We start from the raw sequence: 12,243 nt of genomic DNA on the forward strand, positions 1-12,243 counted from the left end.
TGTTTTCAAAATCGAATTTATTAATACGTATATGGCGTCAAAATTTGTACAAAAGTTGTAAACTATACGAAAAATAAAAAGTCTCAATTTAGTTATAATCTTCGTAGACCTCATTATGAGTGGCATAGGGAGGTCTTGTTCTGCGTTGAGGATAATTTTCTACAGCACTGTACTGTGAGCTGTACAAAGGTCTAGAAACTGGTCTTTGTTGGCTGGTTGGTGGTCTAGTTTGAGGCACATATTTGGGTTCAACATATTGAGGTTGAGGTGCTTCCTCATATTGAGGCTGTCTGTAGGCTTCGTAATCCTGTTGGTGTCTCTGGTACGGCTTTGGAGTCGGCTGGTACTGTTTTTGAGGTTGATGTTGCCCATTATCAGTCGCTTGGTACTGTTTTTGGTACTTTTGAGGATCATATTGCCCATTATCAGTCGGCTGGTCGTCGTAGGTATACCCCGGAGCCACTCTCGACCCCGCATTGTAATTATAATTGACTTTGAGGCCCGTTGGGTCGGTGTAGGAGAACCGCCCATGGATGACTCCATTCGAGTCGCCTTTGGCTGCATGGGCTATACCATCCTCGGTCCGGTAGAGGAAGCCAAAAGTACCATCGACTTTAGGAAGGTCGCGACTGTCTTGGAGAATTGTGGGGTTAAATGACTGAGTTGCAGCGAGGTGGAGAAACAATGCACTGATGAAGGCCTAAAAATTCGAAACACGGAATTGCACGCAAGGTCGGTGGTATTAAATAATGCAACAAATTGCAACCAATGGGTTAATGGGACAGAAAGTGCATTGTGGACGTCCCCTCGGAAAAATAATCAATCAGTTCAAGGATGAAATTGGACGGCAATTGAATTAAAATCTACTCTATATTAAATGATAACAAATTGTTTCAAGGTTAAAAACTGGTTTTTATTAAATAAATAATCCACTCGCGAGAGCAATAAAAACAGATTTTTAACCATTTATAACTCACTTCCCTATTTTTTCAATTACATTCCAAACACTAATCACAAATTACTTAGACAAGAGTTTTTATAACCAATTATAGGCATTCCAAGAACGGTAAACTGAAGCTTTATCAAATGCAAATTTAAAACAATTAACGTAGGAAAGTATTGTTTCAATGAATGTAAAGCGCATACAATTGCATAATGCACTTTTGAAATATTTAAATGAATAATTATTTATACACGTTAAAAATGAAAGTCTGATTTTTATTCGAAAAAAACGTGCGATGCAAATAAATACTTTAAATGATGTAAGCAATTACTTTTCTTACTTCCCGCGTCGTGTATCATAAATTATTACTATTTCACGTATTGGAAATAACCTTTGAATTAATTATGCAAAAATTTATAATTGCCCGAATTAGATAAATTTTACGACTTTCATTATCTTAAAAGCTGAAATATTTAAAACTGATTTGCCTAAAATGTCTTAAGGCTGCGAAACTAATAGCAAAACAAAATTATTATAAAAATCGTAACTTTTAACTTTAATTTTTCAATAGAATTTTTTTTCTTAAAATTGTCCTTACATCTTGAACTACAAGAGTTTAAAAAATAATTTTTAATATTTACAACTAATTTTTAGTAAAATATTGATGTGACAAAAATTAAATTAAAAATGTTAATCAAGTTGAGTTTGAGCTTTAAAATTTTTTCAATTTTGAAATTGAAATTATTTTTGAATTGTAAAAAGTTTTGGTTGCACTTTTTGTCACCGCCCGTGGTAAAAATCACAAATCACTTACAAGAGAGCACTTGTGGGAAACCATGTTGAACACTGATCACTTTTGAGCAACTGTTCAGCGTCTTCTTTCGCCCGATGAGTGTTGACATGCGAAATAATAAGACAAAATGCATACTCCATGTTTATATATCAGTAAACGGCACGCCTAACTCAATGCTGACTGGTTCGTAAGAAAAACATTCCTGCATGAGTATTTACTCTACCAGCATAAGTTTATTAACGTTAACATTCACGCCAGGTACTTAATTAAAACATTTTACGACATGTTTTATGAGTTCACTTTGCCGGGGTAGGAATTACTCTATTGGGTGATAATGAAATTGCGTTATTTGAATTTTATTTCGTAATTGTGGAAAAATGTGAAAATGACTATAAGTGGTAAAATATGGGTGGGTTATGGAATACTCGTATCTCATTTCTCGGTGTGCATTAATCATAGACCCATATAGTATGTTATCCATTGAAATTACTGAGTTATTACTGTCGTAACCGAGGTGGTGATTATTAATTATGAAGTGCAGAAAATTGTTTTGTGTTCCGTTACTCACGATTAGTCTCAAAGAATTTGCAATATCATAAGAACACACTCCAGTTTCAAACTTCTGCAAATAATTCCAAAATTTAGATTATTTAAAGAAAATAAGTTCATATTAATAAAATAAGTGAAAAAAAAAATATGTTCTAAAATAGGATAGCAAAAATGTGAAAAATCTCAATGAAACTTACCCTTTTTTGATCATAAATTAAGTTTCAACCCACTATCGTGCTCTCTAATAATAATCATTAAATTTGATTGACCGGAACGATATTATAATAAAGAATTTTATTTGCAAAAATCCCAAGTGACTATTTTTTAACTAAGTGTCACAAGTAAAAGTTTTACCTTTCGGCCATGGAGTAAAAATTCTATTTTTTTATGCCTAAGCGTTTTTACTTTTTCAATGACATTATTGACATTTACCAATGTTGTTTCTTTCTTGTTTCTTCCGCTGCTTCAGCAATTTCTGGAGAGATTGTACATTGTAGATAATCAGCATTTGACATTTTGTACTACTAACTGCACTAGTTAAATTAATAAATACTTCTGAAAATCTTAATATAAATTCCGATACTGACGTGTGATGTTTGTTTGTAAGTGTACTAATTATTTTGTTCATTTACTTGCTAATTATAGTGTTGTTCTTTACTTTTGATCGACTAAACGTTTGCGAATAAAATAGTATATGTTATACGGACTAAAAGTGAGTTTATGTGGCTCAGCTGTTCAGCTTTGTCACATAAACTATCACTTTTATCCCTAATAACATCATATACTATTCTATGTTATTTTCAAATTGATTTTAAATACGAAATAATAAAAACTATTTCTGTTCTTGTTTCTGACTATTAAAATAGTGATTATGTAGTTTGATTGTTAATTTTCTTGATAATATTTTTTTATTTTCAGTTTCCAAAAAATGTAAAAAATAATAACGTATGTTAAACACATTTTTTCAGAAACCTTAGTAATTAATAGTAGAAATTTTTCGAAAAGATTTTCTAAGAAACAGAAAGTGAAGAAATAGCATGGTAATTTACGAGTGTAACAACTCAAGAATATAACTACAGAAATTTTTAGATTTGCATAATATTTTCTCTCTAAGCAAGATATTAGTAATATTTTATTTGTAATTGGCATACCTCTTGAAGGTATGTAGATAATGTATTTTTTATGTAAACTGAAAAACCTAAATGCATATAACATTAATAAAATTATCCATAAAATGACTAAACCTATTAATCTTATTAAAAATAAACCAATTGTTAGAAAATGTAGATAAATATTTTTATTTTTAAACATAAGAGTGCCGCTGGTCATTAGATTAAAAAAAATTACATACCTACTTGTCATTTTCAAAAATTTGAGTAAATACCAGGAGATCAATTTTCAAATTTCAAGCTTGTGTTTTAAGTTATTGCATAAAATAATTATTTTTACAAAAATTATTAGCTGTTCAGTTATTTCTAGAATATACAGTAACAATAATATTCATGCAATAGAACTGGTTTTAATCAAACAATAGAATAGAGCAAATAGACATTTTAGTAGGTAAATAAACACTCTGTTTTGCTTTCAGTCTACGATGCTGAAACGTAAAAGTGACCTAGCAACACTTTTTCCTATATCATTATTATTATTATATCCTTACCTTGCAATCTGATATCAACTCACATTTATAATTAATCAACCAAAATTAACGATAATTAAGAAACTGTAACATATCATTAATACGTAATTATAATTTTCCGGATTTAGACACCTAATAATAACATAAGTTAAGTAATATGCACTTCATGTGTCTGTGTTAGTTTCAGATATAAAATCAATCTTTGTATATTTGTCAGTTTTATTATCAAATGAGTTGAATAAAAGTGAAGTGTGTTAAAACAAGTCATGGAATTGGTAAAACCATTGATAAAAACACGAACTAATCTAAAATTTTGAAAAACGAAAAGTGAACAATTGTTATCCTTATAAAAATCAACAAAACATAAAAAATATTGAACTTTTTATTTACTTCTACATTTGTAAAATATATTTTTTTCTAGCAAACATTACAAACTTCAAAAACTTTATTTTGAAACTATTTTTTTATTTATTATTTTTATTACAAATATTAGCTTAATGCGTTAAAAATGAAAAAAAAAAATAAATTAAAACCTTAACGTTACAATGATTATTTTTTTTTTTTAAATACAGTTAAAAGTTTTTACACATGTATATGATTTAGAAAATTTGGTACATAATTACTAACTAAACTAACATACAGGATGAATATAAAGTATGGAACCAAGCGGTTTTATTTTTAATCATTTGCCTTCAGAAAATAATAATTAATATAAATTAAAGTAATATAAAAAACGTGATCGTATTTTCAGAACGAAATTTTGTTTTGTTTTTGAGTTATGCGATTTTTTTTTGTCAAAATTGCAATTTATGTAAAAAAAATTTTTTGAAAAAATTAAAAATAAAGCAGATAGTTGTAATCCTTAGAGTACAGCTTTTATGAGAAAAATGATTTTATAGTGGGTTGCCATTTAAAAAAATATTTTTTTTTTGTAGAACTCAAAAACAAAAGGAAATTTCGAAAAATTTTATTCTTGTTAAATCATCACATTTTTATAGTACTTTATCACTCATCAATTAGTTTTTTCAAAAAATAAATAGTTTAAGCAAAAAACGTTTGGTTCCATACTTTTTATTCACCTGGTATGTATAAAAATAAATCAGACACTTGTAAAGTTTTATCTAATAAAAATGTTATCTGAGTTATTTTTATATTTATTATTTCTTAACAAATTTTGTTGAAATTTTATTATTATATCATTTCATGAAAGTAGTAAAAGAGCTATACAACTTAGTGCGGACTACTGTATTAAAGGTTGCATAGGCAAAAACAAGTTTTACGAAGTTAAAATGAAAAAGGAAAAATTCAAATAAACGGTAAGAAAATCAATCATCACTAAAAATGTTGCAAAAACTTGTTACACCAATATTTTAAATTATTGTTTTTACAATTATTTATTATAAAAACTTAGCTACAAAATATTTTTGGTCTTGGAAAGTATTTGCAAAATCTAGAATTCCAAATAAAAAGCCAGAACCGAGTCTTCTTTTATAACAGACATTTGGAAAAGAGTGTTTTTTTATCCGTTTTACGGATATACAGAGGGATAAAGTTTTATGATAAAAATTAAAATTCTTTAAAATCACTTGAGTTATTTATATAAAATTTTACAGGCTTTGTAAGCCATTAAAAGCGTTTATTTTTTGACTTTACTTTTTACTTTTACTTTACTTTTACTATTACCAGTGGCGTGCGTACTGTCACGTTATTTATTTTTTATTTTTTTATTAATGTTAATTTATTATGTAAAATTATGTGGTTAGAATTAAAAACACACTCTGTTTAAACTTAGATAAAAATTATTTTATTTTACTAGTCGATAAAAGACTCCTTTATCTACTGAAATTAGTTGATAAAAGCACTCTTTAACATTGAGTACTAAAGAAAAATATTTTTTCACGTTTTTTCCATTTTTTTAGCAAATCTTTGCATTTTTCTGATTTGAGCAACAGATAAGTTTAACTTAATAAACAGTTGTCTTACTATTATTACTTTTCTGACATACTTACCTACAATAAAAGGCATATTTGTGTGCAGCGTGCCTACCTATAACCTCCAGTCTACATTTTTCTTCATTTTCTTCTTAAAATATCTTATTACAAGACAACAAATATACCAACAATTTTGTGTAATGTCAAGTAAGACCTCTTTAGAACACGTTGTTTTTTCCTTTTTTTAAGTAGTTAAAAGCAAATATTTCAAAAATTGGACGAAACAGAATTTTTGAAATATTTGCTTTTCAACAACTACTTTTAAAAAAGTGTTCTTACTTTAGTAAATATAAATGGTGTAATAAAATTTTTAGAATGCCCACAATTTTACAGATTTGATAACTTTGTTAACTCGTGTGCACTTTATTATTTTCGTGAAATGCCAATAAACTTACAGCCCACGATAATAAACATGATGCTACATTTAGATATTACTTATTACTGAAACAACAAAACCCTAAGTGTAACATTTGTTATTTCCACAACACTGAGTACAGAAATGCAAATGAAAGCATCACGACATCGAGTTCAATCGTGACCCGATTATATAAGCGCATCCCGATCTTATCGAATTAAATGTAATAATAGTCACGTATTATTCCTGCAAAGGCGTCACAAATCCTGCTGGATTCAGAAACCACCGGATTACCTTCCTGTTTGGCGACCCTCAACCAGGTCAATAGACTGTTCACCGGAATAACATGATGCGAGTTCGCATATTTCTTGCGTAAACACACCAAGAATTGTTATTTTTCGTCAGAACAACTGACATTTCAACAAGGTTCAACGAGAGTGGGACTGCAGGAGACTCGCTTCAAGAGTTGCAAGAAGTCCAGAAATGATTTAATTAGGACATATTTCACAGGCGGTCAGTGTTGAGTTTAATGAAATCAATGTCGCAATCTGAATTAGTGACACAAAATTTGAAAAATTAAGACAAAGGCGTTTTGGAATTGTCTAAAAATTTCGACTAAACGAGAAAATAGATCGCAGTTTATAAGTTGTTGAATTTGAGGCATCTAAATATGAACAAAGCTGAGTTCTTCACAGGGAGTGTTCCAGGGTCGCACTTACCAAGGTTGTATCGCAGTATAAAACCTCCCAGAGCGCCGTGAGAGGGCAGTAGTCGTAGTTTGCCTCTTTGGTAGACCATCACTTATCATGAACCGAATAGTGAGTATCAAAAATTTTGGTGGGACCATGAGTGTGTTTTAAATTTTAGTTCGTCTTTGCTGTCTTTTTGGGGGCTGTTTTCGGCCAAGGCTACCATGGGGATCCCCAAACTGCGGCTATCTTGAACGAACAGAGATATCTCAGTGGTGATGGTAAATTTGGGGCTCAGTACTCCCAGGAGGATGGGGTCCAATTCAAGGAAGAAAGTGACGCTGATGGTACCCGTCGTGGGACTTATTCCTACGTGGACCCCAATGGTCAAAGACACACCGTGAGCTACACTGCTGGCAAACACGGCTTCCAAGCCACGGGGGATGGAATCCCTCAACCCTTACCCACGACATTGCCTGTAGCCCCCCAACCCCAATACCAGCCTCTTCCCCAGTACAACCCTCCGGAGTATCGCGATCAGTACCAACCCCAGTACAGACCCCAACCCCAATACCAGCCTCAACCCCAACCCCAACAGTACCAACAGCCCCAATATACCCCCCAACAGTACCAACAGCCCCAATACAGGCCACAACCACAACCCGTCTACACGACGACTCCAGCTCCACACAGATTTTATCCTCCTGGAAAACTATCCCTTAATAGGTCGCCAGATGGCTTCAGTTATAGTTTTCAGAAGGCTTAAATAATTAGGGATCATTGTCGCGTAGTTTTAGGTCCATGTGTATTATATTATTCATAATAAAATTTTTATTTAAATGTTAAATATTGTTTGCTTGGCAACGAGACAAAGAAATGAAAGTGCATAATAACCTTGAAGGTACCTGCTCGGATTTGCATCATAAGGTTAAATGGGTTGGTTCCGGATTTACGAGACGCTAACCGGAGTTGACCGGAAATGCCAAAAAAGCAATACTTTATGCCGGATCTTGCAACAAAAATTTCATTTCGGATTAGGAAATTATATTAAAAAACTCTCATTAGTGAAGTTGCACACATTTCGTTATTTTGGTACTTGTTTCCGGTTTTTTGTTGTTTTTCCTAACGTTCTCCTGCCCACCTTATCTAATCAATCTAATATAAAACAGTCATTAAAGGTTAAAGTGATTTTTATTCAAAATAAGTACCAAGAATGTAACCTTTAAAAATCAAAATGATCTTGAACCTGAAATGAGAGTAAGGTGTGGTTCCTTTTGAAATAAAGTTAAGAACAAGTTTATTTCAATGTGAAACGACAAATGTGGAGTTTTAGTCATTGCTAAAATATTAATTTATTAATTTATACAGGGTGTTCCGGCTAAAAGCAATATTTATCTAAAAATTTGCGTATATAGTCATAATAGGTTGGGTCCTAGATACTCAATGAGATTATTTTTAAAATGGTGGCATATTTCATTTACCGGAAATAAAAAGCTATGTTTCTTCGGGATTACTCGAGTTTCACTAACAAAGTTTTAATTAGATTTCCATAATACGTATTTAACCATTTATGAAAATTTTTCCATTTTTTTTTAAATTGATAACTCTGACATGTTTAATTATTATGAAAACGTATTTAGGCATATGAAAGAGAAAGATTTGATCTTTTTTTTTGATATATCATAAATAAAAAAATAATGATTAACAAACCCTCAAAAGAGAGAGCATTTTTATTAAGAAAATTTGAGATATGGATATTTGAATTTTCCCAAGCATAACGTTAAATTTTAGAAGTTTGTTAATCATTTTTGAAATTATGAATACACCAAAAAAAAAAGATCGAACTTTTGTCTTTTATGCTCAAGTTTAATTGCATGATAATAAAAAAGCTTAGTTATCGATTATTCAAGAGGAAGTTTTAAAGCCAAAATTTTCAAAAACGTGTATAAATCTCAAAAACGGCTGTAAAGTCAAATCTAAACCTCATAAAAAAAACTCCAAAAACGCAATAAAAACATAACTTTCTATTAAAATAACAAATTTAATGCCTACTTCCGGTATAATGAAAAGTTACACCATCTTGAAAATATTTTGAATGAACGGGACTTAACCGATTATGATTAAATGCAAATTTTTAAATAATGTCATTGTCAAAACTTACAAAACAGTTATAATAAATTTTTTTTAAATTTTGATGACTGAAAAATTAATGTTTTATCAAAAATTTGTTTTTTCTTCCATATAAACTTTAAAAGCTAATGTGTTCAACAGTTTACTGTTGCTTATTGACAGTTTAGGATTCTATTTATTTACGAGTACTGAATATTTAAAAAACAAAAACAATAAATCAACAAATAAGAAAAATTTACTAATTGACTTTTATAAATAAAAAATTGATGATACTTACCTAACTGGTAACAAAAACCATAAATAGGTGTATCTTATTTCTATTACAAATCAGTTTATAGTTAATTTTGTTATGATTTCGCCATCTATAAGTTGGTAGATATAACTTTATTGACGCTCAAGGTAGAATACAGGTAAAACATTTTACTTTCACGTTATCGTAACAGAATACTGTTTTATCAAATCTTTATCATAAAAGTTACAAAATATTTAAAAAAACACAACACTTTTAGTGTATACTGTATTGCTTGATTTTCAACAATCTTTTATTGTATTCGGTTCGAAGTATTGTACAATGCCAAATCACTTATTATTCATCATTTAATTTTGATTTAATTTATGTCTAATTTGAAAAATTGTCAATGTTGCACATGATTGAACCAAACATTTACTTTCGTTTCAACTGTGTAGCCCATTTGATTTTATCACCCTCAGGTTATTTAAAAACTAGTTCACGCGCAATACCCGTTTTAAGAAGATTTATACTGTTCTAGAATTTGAAAAATTACAATTTTGTAATAGAAGTATAAAATAAATTCACCGAAAAAATGAGTGCATTTATGACGCAGTAAAGAAATAAATGTACTGTTATGTGTAACAGGTTTTTCTTGTTGCAACATGTAGTAATACTTGCGACTTAACGATGTGACCAGAGATGACCTAAGAAAATTTTTGTGTGTTGTTGAAAAAGAAAGTAAACGATAAGTCAGATAAATAACACACGCCATGCAATATTATTAGAAAATATTGTAATTTATTATTTAATAGAGTATAAAAAGTACAGTTTTTTAGACAATTCTATATGGTTTATTAAAAAAATAGCCTAAGTACTAATAAATAATAACAATTTTTAAACTATGGAAAAAATGCAACATACATACAATATACATTTGAAAATATAACACACAAATATGTAACATGTAATAAATATTTAAAACAAATCAACTAATATTCTACGTAACATTCGTGTTAAAAACCTGAAATTTTAACAGAAAAATAAACTTAGGTAATTGACTATTTTTTTGTAACAAAGCTGATAAAAGATTTTTTAATTATAAATTGTTGATTTTCACAAAAAAATCCGTTTTAATACTCAATCAAATCAAAACTTTAAGTTATTTATCCTGAAACTGAAAAAATGCTTGTAGAGGTAGAGAATTTCTTGCATATACTAAACCCAAACCAGTACTATTCTTGGTGTACTAAGCTGTTATTAAAGGGTGTCCCAGCAAGTTGGTAAAGTACATTATTGACTTTTAATTGATAAAATTTAAAAATATATACAGGGAGTTCCATTTTTATTGTTTTAAGATAAAAGTTTCCTATAAACATGTATTCAAAAATACTATGTAAGCGAGCTACACTCCCTGAAAGGGGTGCATGTTTTGATGGATTTTGTCCAATATTTCAGAAAGCATTTTAGATAAAATTACAAGGGCGTCCTAATCAGGAAGGGTTTAAGATAAAAATTACTATTTTGGCCGAAGTTCTTTGTCACTTTCAGCGACAAAATTCTAAATTCCATAGTTTTTCAAAAAAAAAGGTAACTTGCGTTTTTTTGATACAACTTACCCTTTTTAAGTAAAATCTTTTTAAAATTTATGTTACAGTTGTTTTGTTGTTTTTTTTTTTCGAAAAAAATGTCACATTTGGTCGCAAATTATACTATTTTTGTTTTTTTGAACGTTTTAAAGATAAAAACTCAAATTTTGAATAAGACTTCAAGACAAGATAAAAAATCACGAAATTAAATCGAAAAATCTGCCAAAAATGCAAAATTTTGTCCAACCCAGTCGAAAAATCAATTAAAATTGTGCTGTTTTTACCTTTTTTAATAATTTTTTTAACCTAATAAACACAGTTTTTTGCTAAGACAGACCAAAACCTATCCAATTAGGTCAAAAATGATAATATTTTTGCCTTTTCAATTATTTATAAACCTTCTTAGTAAAAAATTTTGCTCAAAAAAGCCCAAAAATTACCAAATTAGATCGAAAATTATGCTACTTTTAACATTTTTGAGAGTAAAAGCAAATGTTTGATCTAAAAACTTCTTTTTTTTGCAAAATTTTGCTAAAATGGGCCACAAACTTACTAAAGTCCATTCAAATTACCGTTCTGTTTTGTCTGTTTCACTGAATTTAGTTGGTAGCCTAAAAACCTAATTTTTCGAAAAAATTCATCACCAACTTAGTGCTTCTTTTAGAGCGTTTAACATGTTTTTAAGTAAAAAGATGTTTTTTTTGAAAGATTTTGCAAAATTTTGTCAAAAAATGACCAAATTTGGTCGAAAATAACATTACTTTTAACTTTTCAGTTAAAAATTCACTTTTCCTTTATGACATTTTACTCAAGCAAGCCGAGAAATCCCCTAATTAGATAAAAAAATGGTGTTTTTGCCTATTTTTGAATAGAAATCTTAATTGTTTTTGATCAAAACAAAAGAGGTCTCTTGAAAAACGCACCATTTTCAGAGGATGTAGCTCCCTTATTTAACAATTTTTGATACATGTTTATAGGTAACTTTTGTCCCAAAATTGAATATTTTTTTACCTATGATGCACAAGATTAATATTTATCAATTGCCTATATAAATTTTAAGATTTACAGGTAAATAATGGACTTTACCAACTTGTTGCAACATCCTGTGTCAAAAATTCAATAAAAATAAAAAAAAATTTAAGGTAAAAATGTAAATGGTTCAAAAACAGAAAGATTAGTAACAATCATTTATAACATAAAATCAATAAATAATTGAGTAATAAAGATAAACTAGTTAATTTAAGTGTTGTTTTTGAAAATTATATTTTAAATAATTGCCTGAAAGCCACATAAAAGTTGTTTTATAGACAAAACGGTATTTTACAAGATCCTGTTT

At 29.3% G+C, this 12,243-nt stretch overlaps 2 protein-coding genes across 2 annotated transcripts; one reads left to right on the plus strand and one right to left on the minus strand.

The window, feature by feature from the left end:
- Window positions 1-1,911, minus strand: LOC123007501 (glutenin, low molecular weight subunit-like). The gene is made up of 2 exons (XM_044402836.1): window positions 1,758-1,911; window positions 1-700 (listed from the first exon to the last, which is right to left on the minus strand). The coding sequence occupies exons 1-2, from the start codon at window positions 1,779-1,781 to the stop codon at window positions 89-91; spliced, it is 636 nt and encodes a 211-aa protein (XP_044258771.1). The 5' UTR covers window positions 1,782-1,911; the 3' UTR covers window positions 1-88.
- Window positions 1,912-6,926: 5,015 nt separating this feature from the next.
- On the plus strand, window positions 6,927-7,806 carry LOC123007391 (DNA translocase FtsK-like). Its single transcript, XM_044402672.1, has 2 exons — window positions 6,927-7,088; window positions 7,138-7,806. The coding sequence occupies exons 1-2, from the start codon at window positions 7,077-7,079 to the stop codon at window positions 7,723-7,725; spliced, it is 600 nt and encodes a 199-aa protein (XP_044258607.1). The 5' UTR covers window positions 6,927-7,076; the 3' UTR covers window positions 7,726-7,806.
- Window positions 7,807-12,243: the final 4,437 nt, after the last annotated feature.

This window comes from Tribolium madens, unplaced genomic scaffold (genome assembly GCF_015345945.1).
Source record: "Tribolium madens isolate multiple individuals breed KSU strain unplaced genomic scaffold, Tmad_KSU_1.1 Scaffold_3;HRSCAF=73;Tcas5.2_LG2, whole genome shotgun sequence".
Taxonomy (NCBI): domain Eukaryota; kingdom Metazoa; phylum Arthropoda; class Insecta; order Coleoptera; family Tenebrionidae; genus Tribolium; species Tribolium madens.

What these genes read in the sequence shown, in the direction of transcription:
- LOC123007501 (XM_044402836.1), bottom strand. Translation starts at nt 1,781, where the DNA reads ATGGTTTCCCACAAGTGCTCTCTT. An exon ending in TTTCCCACAAGTGCTCTCTT is followed by an intron (nt 701 to 1,757) that starts GTAAGTGATTTG and finishes TCGAATTTTTAG; the next exon opens with GCCTTCATCAGTGCATTGTT.